Below are 12,986 nucleotides of genomic sequence, written 5' to 3'. Positions count from 1 at the left end.
TTTATTTGGCATAAACTGTGTTTAATGGAGAAAATATTCAGAAGAGACGCTCTCCAGAACAAAGACATTAAAAGCCATCAGGTCTCGGAAACAAATGTGACCCAGCTGATGGCTATTACACAGTGTTCAAGCTGAAAAGGAGTTTATATTATAATAAAAGTTGACATTAAAAAGTAGTAATAAAAGAAAGTGATGCTGTGGAAAGTCCCACCTTGGATTAACCAGGCTGGGATAGTTTTATCTTTAAAGTTTAAATATATTATAGAAGAGACATGAAAGGCTTTGATACATGACTACAGACTTGGATGGAAATGCGTTTTTCTTTCTGCCACTGTTTTATTTAAACAATCCTTATCTATAATACAAAATGTTATCTGCCAGGACCATGACGCAGAGTAAAGCAACAGTGATATTCATTACTAGAATTGGAAAAGTAAACGGGTTGAAATTTTCCAATTTAGTTCAAATATGGTAAAAAAAAACCCATCAGCATTATTAAAAAAAGAAATACATTTAAAGTAACTTTGCCTCAGTATCTGCTGGGGGAAAGTTGTTGTAGATTAAAGAGCTGATTTTGGTGTAATTGTCTTAGTTTGGGTCATCACTATGTACCATTATAATGGGTTTTAGATTAAAATGAGCCAAGAATATCTGTAATCCCTTTGGGAACTTGGTACATGTTTATTTTTGTCATGTTACAATCCCATTAAATATATTTTATTGAGTATGTGAAAAACCAACACAAAGTAGCTCTAGTGATGGAGTGAAGGGAAAACTATACATGAAAATTCAGTCACTTTACTTTGATACCCCTAAATAAAATCCAGAACAAAATCCAGAAGAGCCCACTTGTGTGCAATTTGAGTTCAATACATATCTAGCTATTCTATGAAAGTTTGATAGTGATCAAACATTATCATGAAGATCAAAGTACACAGGGATCAAGCTACTGACAAACATTTAAAAAGTTACCATTGGTTTAGGTTAAAAAAAATTTGCATTTTGAACATATCATGGAACAACGGTAAACCCATTGCTGAAAGTAGATAGACATGACTGAATTAATCAATTTGTAATCTTAAGTTAGTCTCATATGTTCTTATCACAACAAAAAATGTTGCTTATTTTTTGTGGATCTGTTGTAAATTTGTAGAGTTTTATTTTGCAGATAAAGGATTAACCAACAGACTACCTGAAATAAGTATTAATTAAAGCAGCAGCCAAGAGGCCCATAGCGACTCTGAAGGACCAACAGAGATCCAAAGCTCATGTAGGAAAATCTATAGGACAGCTGTTAGCTGACCTAAGGAAAATTGGCAGAACAGAGTGTTCTGCCAATTTTTGAATGAAAGCGCATGGACGTCTTGTTCAGTTTTTCACAGACAAATTACAGAGAAAACAAAGCATACAAAAAGTGCTGTGGTCACATGAGAATACATCTTAACTTTTTTTTTTTTTAAATTGAACAAGTTGTTGGTGGAAATAAACTCTTCATGTCATCCTGAACACACCATCTATGAAAAGACTCAGTTGTAGCTCAGATGAACAAGTTGTTCATGGGAAAATGGATGGTGCTAAGTACAGGGAAATCCTGGAACTAAAACTGCTGGAGGACATAGAAAGACTTGAAATGGGGTGAAGTCACCTTCCAGGAGACAAGCCACCCAAACATCAGAGCTACCAGGGAATGGTTCAGAATACACACGAGTCAAGACTTAAATCCAACTGAGAATCTGTTCATAATCAGATTTTCAAAAATGCTCTCCCTTTAATCAAAGTACCGGTAAGCCTGAGCTAAAAAAAAAGGGATAAAAACTCAGATATTTAAAGATTGTAATAATCTAAGAGACCTACAGCTGTGAATAGAGTGAAAGGAGTTTCTACAGAGCATAGACTCATTGCCTGCTGAATATAATGCACACTTCAAGATTTTTTTTAATGTGAACTTATGTCGTTTTTCACAATTTTAAAAATGATTAGATGCTGTCTTGGTGAAAAAATTTAATTAAAATCTCAGTGGGATTAGTACTTCTGAAAAAAAATCAATGGTTAAAGTAGCAAGGGGAAACATTTTCAAATAAAATTGGTTGAGGCAAAATGCGAAAGAGTTCATGTTATGGATACTATTGTAGGCATTTTGTGTGTCATCGTCTTTAGTAAACCCCTCTCTCTATAATCTGCACTTCATCTTTTATCTGGGACCTACACTTTCAGATTTGGGTTATTTACTCAATTTATATCTGAAGAAGCCTCTTCTCAACATGATAAAGTCATGACCAATAATTATTAATTAATAACAATAATAATGATGACAATAGTGATTATTACTATTATATTAATGATAATGATAAGTTTGAGATTAGATATTTTGAAAACAGAATAAATAAAACCTGCATTGCAAGTAAACACCTAATTATAGTTCCATGATAGCACTTTGTATTTCCAGCAGGATATCTCACATTCTGGTGCCCAAAACCACTTTTTTCATACATTTGTGACAATTTGCAAATTTCTACTTGCCATAAATAAAATGAGCTCCCACTGATTGACTCACTACAAGGTATTTATGGTTGCCATCTTTCCTGGGAGTAATTCTTCACACATTTTCACACCCTCTTCATACCCTCTTGGAAGATGGAGGGGGTGGACAGCAAGCACAACATATTTTTCACAAATTAATATTTTGTCTTATTTCTCTCTGTAAAATGTGAAGAGTGGACTCCAAGACACTTTTTTCCCCCACCATCCTAGCATATTTTTTTGTCTACAGATATACATTAATCAGTACTAACCGGAGCAGAGCTGTCTCTTTTGGCTCTGGACCGAACCATTTTCCCCAGGACCTCGACTCCGTCTGTGGTGATATTCCCAGCCGCTCTGATGGACTTCTCCCCGACCACAGAGCAGTCTAACACCACCTTCACCGATGTCTTGCTGATGGTTACATGGAGCTGTGTGGCAGAGCAAGAACAGGGTCAGAAAACAAGGTGTGATAGAAATTTCCTAATTGCCAGACATCAGAGTAAGACAACAGTGAGCAAGTTGTGAAATTATCCTTAATTCTGCTTAAATCTAAATGTGTTGAAGCAATCTAACTAAACACAACGTTAAGCTAGTGGAAATCAAGGACACTTTTACTAGGTGTTCCCGTAACTTGAAAAGGTTGCTGGACATTCAGAAATACCCTTGAAAATAAACCCTTCACTATTTCATAAGTGAGATTACTACAAAATAGATACCATAACATTGTTGTTACTTAACTGGTGCCTAACAAGGGATTATGTTTACCTTTCAAAATTAATCTTCTAAGAAGCTTTCAAGTAAAAGTTTTTGCATAAATTAGTCCAATTTTGTGATCTAAATTTCTCAGGTACCTGCACCATGATGAAAACGGGATCAGGTTTTGCTTTCAAAATAAATTTATTTCATGATCTTTAAAGTAGAAATGCTGCTCTTTTCTTTGTTTTGAATGAGAAAATTCTTTAAATTCCCCTTGTTGATGTTTCATTACTACTGTGCATCTTTTTGGTTCTCTGTATAACCTAACGACACGTCAAAAATAAATGATCTCACACACCAAATTGAACAATTACATTTTTTCAGAAGTTTTTCACCATTTATTCTTATTATTCAGTTGTCAACTTTTGGGTTTATATTACCAGTCAAATACATGCAGTCAAGAAAAAAAGGTACTGCCCGTGTGATTTTAGGCCAAAGCTGGCTTGATGAGCCAGACTAAAGTTCGACTCCACAGTATGGAAATATTCCCAGAGAGTGTATCAGCAAATGAGCTCAATAATCACCCTGACCATAAACTCCTCTGTGCCTGTGTGTGTGTTTTTCCCCCTTTTAGATAAATACTTTCCAAAAGTATCTGCAATGAGCAAACAAATAACCCAATCCACCCTGAGCTCTGGAAGTCTGTGAGCTAAAACTGCCTACTCAAGAGAAAAGTGCTGCCAGATCCATGAACCATCACAAGCAGATGTCTGTACAGTTAATGAGGAAAGAAAGCGGCATTCTGGTGAAGGACAGTAATAACCTAGACCATTAGTGTCTGTGCATTTCCCAGTTATGTTTTTTTTTTCTCATAACCTCTATGCTCTTGCTCATCTTCAGCAAAACATGCACAGACCCCCTATATCAAAGGTGCATAAATGAATATTATTTGCAGATAATATGGAGACAAAGTTGAGATGTGAGAGCCAGAATGCAGTCCTCTGCTGAGGTGTGAACATCGTTTTTTAAAGTGACTTTTGTGTCCTTCGGTCTGAATACTTCACCGGGCATAATATGTGTTGAGCTTTTGTGAAATAATGCATAATGAAAATTCTCCATGGTGCAGACATTTAGCTGATATTTAGTGGCATTCAGTTAAGGTTAATATTAGTGGTGAGGGAATGAGTGCAGGGCAGGGAAATGTCGATGGTATATAAGCAGCACCGTGTGGTATGTGCATGTCCGTCGTTCTGTGTTTCAGCATTGTCCTCCATGTGACTCTAGCCTTCATGCTAAATGAAAAATGTTTTGTTTGCACATTTCAGTTTTATAAAGTCAAAATGATCTTGCCAACAGCAGCAGGAAGTAAAAGCAAATGTTTAATATTTTAATTTATTAATCTTTTTTTCTCTAGTAAAAGGTCAGGAAGCTTACCACTTCCTGGATGTGCTTTTCTTCTAGTAATCAATAAAGCAATGTAACTTACAATGGCTATTAATTCACACGCATTTGTCAATTTAACGGAAACCCAATTAAGTAAAAAGATGTGAAAAAAGGCACCTGGTTTCTTAACTTAAATGCACACATTCTTGATTCAGTTTCAACATTCAGTCTCCCTGGGTTCACACCTGTTATTGTGAATTTAATTAGAAGAAAAATTAAGTTCAGCTGTACCAGCAGCATTTTCTTGACATCTGGTCTTTTATGTTAGTAAGCAAAAACCATAGTTAAAAACCACGGTTTAAAAGTTATTTCTGGCAAATAACATCACGGTGCATCACCATAAACACCAAACAAACCCACAGAACAACATCGTCCTGGCAACAGCGTGAGCTGGTGTTCCTCTATCAAAAGTGCAACTGGGGTTTTCATTGAGCTAATTCAAAATATAAAGCCTGACTGAATGAAAGTTTTCACCCAAATTTTTTCAGATGTCTACCAGAAAACTGGACCTTAAAATAGATGTAATTTTTTTGTCTTTAAGGAGGAGTGAATGACCTAGTCAAAGTTCACCCCTAAATATGTGGTCTCCTGAAGATGGGTATTGAAAAAAATAGGGAATGATTACAAGTGACAACAATCTGGAATAAGAGGGAAAAACACACACACATAATTTCACTGGATCAGAAATTAGAATCAGATTGAAACTTAATCCCACTCATGAATAATAATGGATCAGAATCCAAATCAAGGCTGTTTAACGATTATTGTCACTTATTACAGCTAACTTCCTACTGGTTGATGCCCACTGCTGTGATTTTACATAATTTCTTTAAGTGCTGTATATGATTTTAAGATATTAGTATACGAATACACAGTATATTTTTAACTACATCATGAGAGGCTGTAAGTGACTGAGAGCTAGAAAACCCCAAATAGCTAGTTAAAGCTCTAGAATGATGATTTGTAGCTCCCAAAAAGAGTTTTAGCACACATGACTTTTTAATGTTTAATCATGTGGGCATGTACAAAAATAGCCTTCACATGCCTCTGGAGAATATTATGGCTCTGAGCAATGTGTGAGTTACAGCAAAGACAAGTTTCTCTTCTCCCCTTTGTGTCTCCGTTTTTTACGACTATATTTTTCTTTGCGACTAAAACTCAGAGTCATTTCTATTTATTCCTCTGTTCTCTGCTTTTACCTGTTTCTGTTTTCTGTCTCTCCCCCCTGGGGTTTGTCAGCCTGTCTGTGCCTGTGTGCCTCAGTAAGCTTTGACAGATCCTACTGGGTTTCCTGCTTTAACGCATGGCGTCTTCATATGGTAATCCTTTTCTAAAGGCCACACAAACAAGCTCATGCTCACGAAGATTCCTCTTATTCACTTGTCATCCTGTCTAAATAGAAGCAAACACTTCCTTTGGTCTGGCAGTCCTCTGCATCTGTTCCTGCTCTGAACATTGCCATGTTCGCCAACAAAGGCAAAAGACTGAATGATGGACAGCTACTCCCGCACATTTTGAGATAAGGAATGGAAAACTGGAGGCTGGTGGGTGGCTGTGAGGTTGTTTTTAGCAAAAAATATACTTTAAGTAGTGACAGTACAAACCGGCTAATCCTTACAGAAGAAGAATGCTTTATTTTCCAAATCCTAACAAGTCTCTTAGAACTGACCAGTTAGAAATACTTCATCTTAATGGGGTTGATCAGAGTTTTGCAGTCTGCATTGGTCATTCATTGAGTCTGTGGAGACCAAATCAAGACTATCACTTATTCCACACCTGCATTATTGTTTATGTTATCATTTTTATTTTTAAGCGTTTCTCATAAATGGGAATAAAAGTTTTTCTGCAACATCTCACTGGACTTTGGTGCTGCTATTCAGTGCAATACCACACAATTTACATAAAAATAAACTTCATTAAAATATCTACATGAAAAACAATTCAGCTCAATAGTATACCCACCGGGGCTGAGCTAAATTAGAAAGAGAAAAGAGATCTCGTTTTCTCAAATTCTCCTGTGTGTGGTTCAATCATAAATAAAAGTTAAAATATGAATAAATCAGTAAAGACAGACTGTGAGAAGGGAGATGGGCTCTTTAGTTGGAGGTTCAAACTCTAAAACAGTGCTGATAAAAAAAAGAGAACAATTCTCAGCCCACGAGGCTCTGAAATCTCCCCAGACTAAATGTGCAACTTCAAAAACATCCAAATACTCGTGGGATCTTCCTGTTTTTGTGCTTCACAGCTGCCTGTAACCTACAGTCCAGCTCCACCAGCTCCCCTCTATTCAGCACAGTTTCTGTGCAGCAGTCAAAAGGTTCATCTGCAAGTGTATTATGAAATTGGTCTTTATTAACTTTCACATGGACTTGCAAAAGTATTCATACCATTTTATAGTTTTTTTATAATTTGCACCACAAACGTCAGACAGTTTATTGTGATTTTTTATGACACACCAACACAAAGTAGTGCTTAAACTGTCGAGCTAAAAAGGTACTTGGTTTAATTTTTTTTCACAATTAAAAATCTGAAATCATGAAACTTTTCAGAACTGTACTGTACAGAACCACATTTAGCTACGTTTACAGCTGCAGGTCTTTTGGAGGATGTCTCTGTCAGCTCTTCTGAAATTTTCACCAATTTTTCTTTACAAATTACACCAGTCAGATCAGACAGAAGAGCCTGAGAAATTACATTTTCCAAGTTTTGCCACAGAATCTCAATTTATTGATTCGGGTCTGGATTGTAACCCATCATTCAATCAATCATCTGCAATTGTAGAACACTTTGCATACAGATAGGTGGAACAAAAAGTGCTGTACAGTGGATAAAATTGGTTAACTGCTTAATAAAAACTTGAAATTATTGAAGTAAGAAGACAAATAGATCAATAAATTATAAAATGAAAGTGATGCGGAAAAATTACAGTAAGGTCACACCTGCTAGTTGTATTGCTATATGTTTATTCTAACTTCCTGTGTATTCCCACCAAGTTAAAGCTATTTGGGTTACATGCACAAGGTTGGACGTTGTTTTTCCCAGCTGCATGGGAACCAGTCTGTTTCCCATGCTTTGGATCCCCTATCCCTTTGTGTAAAAACTCATGTGTTGTCTCTGCCTGGCAGAGCTTTCCGTTCAGACTTGCTTCGTTATTGATTGTCCTACAAGCTCTCTGAGTTGTGCACAATTCATGAATAAACCCGATTGAGTGATTTTACCTGAACAGTGCTTGGAAATAGTTTTTTTTTTTCCACAACAAAAGACAATGAGGATCAGGAAAAAATATTCCTCTGCAGCTCTGGCGGCATTTTTGGGGTCATTATCCTTTTGGAAGGCGACCCACTGCCCAGTCTGTAGTTTTTTGCATTATAACAGGTTTTCTCTCACAATTGTTTCCCTCTGTCCCTTACATGACCCGTGGATAATATCAAATATGTCTGATGGTTTTCTGCTAACAGATTCTCCCTGCTGAGTTATGGGTCTGAAGAGACCTTTTCGCTGATTTTTCTGACAAACGCTCTCCTTCTGGCCCTCGGCTTGACAATCATGTTCTAAATTATACCTACACTTGTGTCACACTCAGATAATGGCTATCATAAAAGCTTGTTTTATAACCTAAACCTGCGTAACCTTCTCAACTGCTCTATCCCTGACCAGTCTGGTGTTTCCTTTGGATATAATGATGGTTTTTCTTCATTAATGTTTTCTGGAAAACCTGTGAAAGAACAGCTGTAATTGATAACACTTTTACCAAAGGTTGTTATATTAAAAGGTCAAGTGACAGTTTTTATTTGTGAAACATTTCTGAAAAAGATTCTTTTATCCTTTTCCTTCAGCGGCTGTAATACTTCAAATAAAATCCTGATCAAACACATTGAAGTTTGCATAACATGACAAAGTAGAAACATTAAAGGGATATAGAAAGTTATTCAGGGCCCACTTTTACTTCAGGCTACATTCACACTTTAAACGAAATGGTTTAAGACACTTGTCCGCAACACGCACCTTGTGGAAGCTGCCGTGAAAAACCTTTTTGATTTCTGGTCCTTCGAATGTGACAGTCTGGAAGTCTCCTCTGTAGTCGTGGTTGAAGAATGTCAGAGTCTTCCCAGAGCCTGAATGCAGGCGGAGTGAATGTGGGATGAGGTTAGAGGAAGTTCACGTTTGCAGACAGAATTAACTTTTTTTGGATTTAACTCAGCTATGCTGTTTTTGAAAAACAAACCATTTCAATGATACCATTTTTGTAAATATCACAAGCAAAATAAAATGCTTCCTGAAGCACTTTCTCTTTGTTTGTACTGCAGTAATTTGGAGATAAGAGTTGCAATGTGAGCTATGAGTTCAATCCAATTTACAACTGAATGAATATTATTCAGTCAGATTTAAGAAGTGCAATTATTTGGAGAAACAAAATGCTTAGATCAGGTATGTCCGATGCCAGTCCTTGATGGTCGGTGTCCTGCAGGAGTTTGATGTTCCCTTTGCTCAATATGGCTGAATCGAATGAGAAGACTCATTACCAGAGCCTCCATAAAACTTTCAGCCATCAACTCAGCTGTATTGAAGACTGGACACTTCAAAAATGTACAGGACAGTAGCTCTTGAAGGCTGAGTTTACTTACTGCACTTCTCTAGATAAAGGCCAAGAACATTTGATGGGATTAAAAGAAATTCTCTCAGCCATGTTTCTGCAGTTTTGCTTCCAAAATTGTGAACTTCCTTGGCTTACTTGAAGGAAAGCAGGAAAACTAAAGGAAAGAAAAAAGAAAACCGAAAAACTTTCAGCGACTCAGACTCACTGTCGAGGATTAGGCCCACCATCGGCTCATTGTCTTTGTTGAGGATTTCCCACAAAGCAAAGGGCTCCTGCGGGGTCTCAGGGAGTAAACGGAGCATCATAGAAATGGTGTAGTCAGATGGCAAACCTTCAGGGTGAAGGTACCTGTGGAGCAGACAAACAGAGAAAAACAGCAGGCTTAGCCGTGTCTTAGACCAACATAGCCTCTGGAAGTCTTTTACAAGTGCATTTTGACTCGCTTCAGCTGCTGCAGCGGCTGGTGGAGCGCTCTCTGCAGCTTCAGACAGACTGATCAAAGAACCCACCGTGTTTTGAATAACTGCCTCTGAGCATGAGGTTTTTTAATGCCACCCTAAACTTTCCAAACTGTTCATTGTGGACAGTTTTAAAAAAATAGAGCAATCACACAACAAGAAGGTACAATTACAGCCTGTTGACAACACAAACTGGAAAAGAAGCTCCTACAATGACAACATCACAGAAAGAAATACATTACAGGAGCTCAAATGAACCCATTAAAAGCTTCCAATTACCTTTGCTACACAAAGGATTTCTATTTTCATGCAAGGAGGCTCTAAATGCTCCCTGGTGGTAACTAGTAACAACATCAGTTATTATGTATTTATTTGAATGTAGTACCTCTCTGTGCTGCATTAAGAGTTGTGTTTTAAAATGGTAAAACAAAACACATTAAATTTATGAGGAATTCATATAAAGCAAATTATTTTTTTATTACATTCCTACATTTTCGAAAATGCTGTCAAACCAAACTCTTTTGTAAACCCCACTGAATCGTTTGAAATACTATTATTATTATTAAAACTTCTTCATAGGAAAGAAAACTGCAAGAGTACAATAAATATCGTAAGTCACCACTGATGTAAGAGTACATCTGGATTATTTTATTTGCTGATTTATGGGGCATCTATTCTGACCACACAGTGCCCCATTGATCAGTAAATAAAATAATGTGGACGCAAATTTAAAAAATGTATAATTTGGAAATAATCTATTGCCAGCCCACACAGAGTCTTAGAAATATCCGTCTCCTTTGTCAAGCAACCATCTTGCAAGATTGCAAGAACTTCGGTTGCAAGAGCGAAGTTCTTGCAACCGAAATTCAATCTATCAGATCAAACTTCGTCAAATTTAGTTCTGCTCTCTGACTTTGTCACTCTAAAACGTTAACTTTTCCCTCATGAATAAACCTTCTCATTATGATGGAGAAAAATAAAATCCATTTTTCATCTTCATCATCCCATCAGATGTCTGAAGGTTTTAGATCATGACTGACGTCCCTGTTCATATTTTCCTCCATCTTAAAAAAAACAACAAAAAAACAAAAAACAGTTCCATCTGTAGAAAAGAAACTTCGGGTCATGATGCTGCCAACAATGTGGGCATGACAGGTTTTTTTGTGTTAGAATTACATTTATCTGCAGCTTAAAATTCAACTTTGGTTTCATAAGACCATAAAATACTATCTCACACCATATAAAAAGATCTTACACTGTTTTGAAAGACACTGTATCTTTAAAAAAAAAAAAAGCATTTTCCCCAAGAGCAACCGTAACCAATATTAGCTTTAGCTTTAAAGTGGCTAGAAAATATTTGGGCAGACTAAAAAGCGCCATATTTTGCTCTACCATGCGTTACACAGCGTGCATTTGATATCTCGGGGAGGACATGCTTTTGCTCACTTGGTGGGCTGTAACACCAGGGCGTCGCGGTGTAACCTGTAGCAGGGGAAGCTGTTAAACGAACCGGGCTCCAGAGAAACTCCAGGTAGGGTGCTGTACTCCTTCTCCACCAGGCCAAACTTCTCCATCATTTTGAAACCTGAAGCAGAATCATGAAAATCACACTTAATTTTTCTCAGTGAGATTATTACCTACATAATTATCAACTGTCTCGTCTGCGCCGTCATTATCGCCGTTTGCTTAATGGGGAATGAACCTTTGTCAGTCTATGCGTCATGTGTGTTGCTCATTTGATCAAATCTCTTACCTGCCAGTGTGTTGCCGCTCATCAGAACAGATGGACAAGCTGAAAAACAAAGAGTTTATGACCATCATCAGCCAGCATTTAAATAAACTCTAGACAATACCTATTTCCCTGAAGATTCATGGATTTGGTTGGTGTTTAAAACATAAGCTGGTGTTACTCACTGGCAGTGGCTGCCTCACAGACGAAGGTAATAAGCTGCTCCTCTATTTTCTTCACAGCATCCAGATCATCCACAAAAAAGACGTGTCTGTCGCTGGGCTTGCTGGCAATATTCACCAGTTCTCCATAGTCTGCATCCGCAAAGCCGATTGCAAAGATGATGTAGCCTAAAAGTGGCATAAAACAGAAAGTCTTCTGATAATTTTGGAGTAAATGGAAATAAAAGATTAAAAAGAAAGTACAAATTCACAGTTACTAAACAGACTTAAACTAAATATCACTGATAGTTTAAGAAGCATGATGAAACAGAGTTAGACAAGAAGTTCGATTCCCGGCCCAGGGTCTTTCTGCATGGAGTTTGCATGTTCTGCCTGTGCATGCGTGGGTTCTCTCTGGGTACTCCGGCTTTTCCTCCCACAGTCCAAAAACACGGCTGTTAGGTTAATTGGTCTCTCTATATTCTCCCTAGGTCTGAGTGTGAGTGTGTGTGAGTGGTTGTTTGTGCTGTCTGTCTCTGTGTTGCCCTGCGACAGACTGGCGACCTGTCCAGGGTGAACCCCGCCTCTCGCCCGGAATGGGCACCAGCACCCTTCCTGACCCCACTAAGGACAAGAGTGTTAGAAAGTGGATGGATGTTAGAGTGCACCTCCACAAATGTGCTAAGCTCAGGTGTGACATCATTCCTGTTGTAGTCAACCATTTTACTCTTGATAAATCGAAGCACCCACCCTCCATTTGCATCTCCTTTGACACTTTGTTGACATCATCCTGCGAACGTCCATCGGTCAGAACAACCAGGACCTTGGGAACACCCCTCCTGGCTCCGGCCTCCGGTGTGAAGATGGATTCCTTCACATGCTTGATGGCTCGACCTGAGAAGGAAACAAAAGACAAAACATTCAGATTTAAATGTTTTTTTTTTGTTTAAATGAATGCTTTGCCTGCCTTACAGTAAGTAAATGCACTCAAATTAAAAGTTATATAATTTTCTAGACATTTCAGAGAGAGATTATGCTGCTGCAATAACAGATCATATTCGAAAGCGTTGTACACATCTCTACAAGGAAGACAACCAAGTGTGGAAGACATTTGTAATTGAATCAGGAGGAAAATCCTTGTTGTTTTAACTCTGAGGATTTTGGTTCAACCAGACTAGTCCAATCCTAAGACTTTAAAACAAGCAGATTATCTGTAGTACTTTTTAGGTTTACTGTGACAACACCCCAGCCTTTTCTAGTTAATCTCTGATTCACAGCTCTCTCTGCGCATCATACTGTATAACCTGGATATTAAAGGCGTTTTCCTCACTCTGCTGATTATGTTCCTCTTTTAATGAGTTGCTGACACTCCCTTCATC

General features: G+C 37.7%; 1 protein-coding gene across 4 annotated transcripts in view; it reads right to left on the bottom strand.

Moving 5' to 3' along the window:
* The window catches only part of LOC102216744 (collagen alpha-1(XIV) chain), a 122,086-nt gene that overhangs the window by 31,914 nt on the left and 77,186 nt on the right, over positions 1–12,986 (bottom strand). For all 4 annotated transcript variants that reach the window (XM_023331258.1, XM_023331259.1, XM_023331260.1 and 1 more), the window contains 7 exons: positions 12,358–12,501; positions 11,632–11,796; positions 11,471–11,509; positions 11,164–11,302; positions 9,465–9,607; positions 8,668–8,777; positions 2,793–2,951 (listed from right to left, as the gene is read on the bottom strand). In XM_023331258.1, coding sequence (XP_023187026.1) covers positions 2,793–2,951; positions 8,668–8,777; positions 9,465–9,607; positions 11,164–11,302; positions 11,471–11,509; positions 11,632–11,796; positions 12,358–12,501 — 899 coding nt within the window. The remainder of the gene's footprint in view (positions 1–2,792; positions 2,952–8,667; positions 8,778–9,464; positions 9,608–11,163; positions 11,303–11,470; positions 11,510–11,631; positions 11,797–12,357; positions 12,502–12,986) is intronic.

This window comes from Xiphophorus maculatus, chromosome 3 (assembly GCF_002775205.1).
Source record: "Xiphophorus maculatus strain JP 163 A chromosome 3, X_maculatus-5.0-male, whole genome shotgun sequence".
In the NCBI taxonomy this organism is placed as follows: Eukaryota; Metazoa; Chordata; class Actinopteri; order Cyprinodontiformes; family Poeciliidae; genus Xiphophorus; species Xiphophorus maculatus.
Note: the sequence above shows the minus strand (reverse complement) of the source record. Positions and strands in the feature narration are given on the sequence as shown.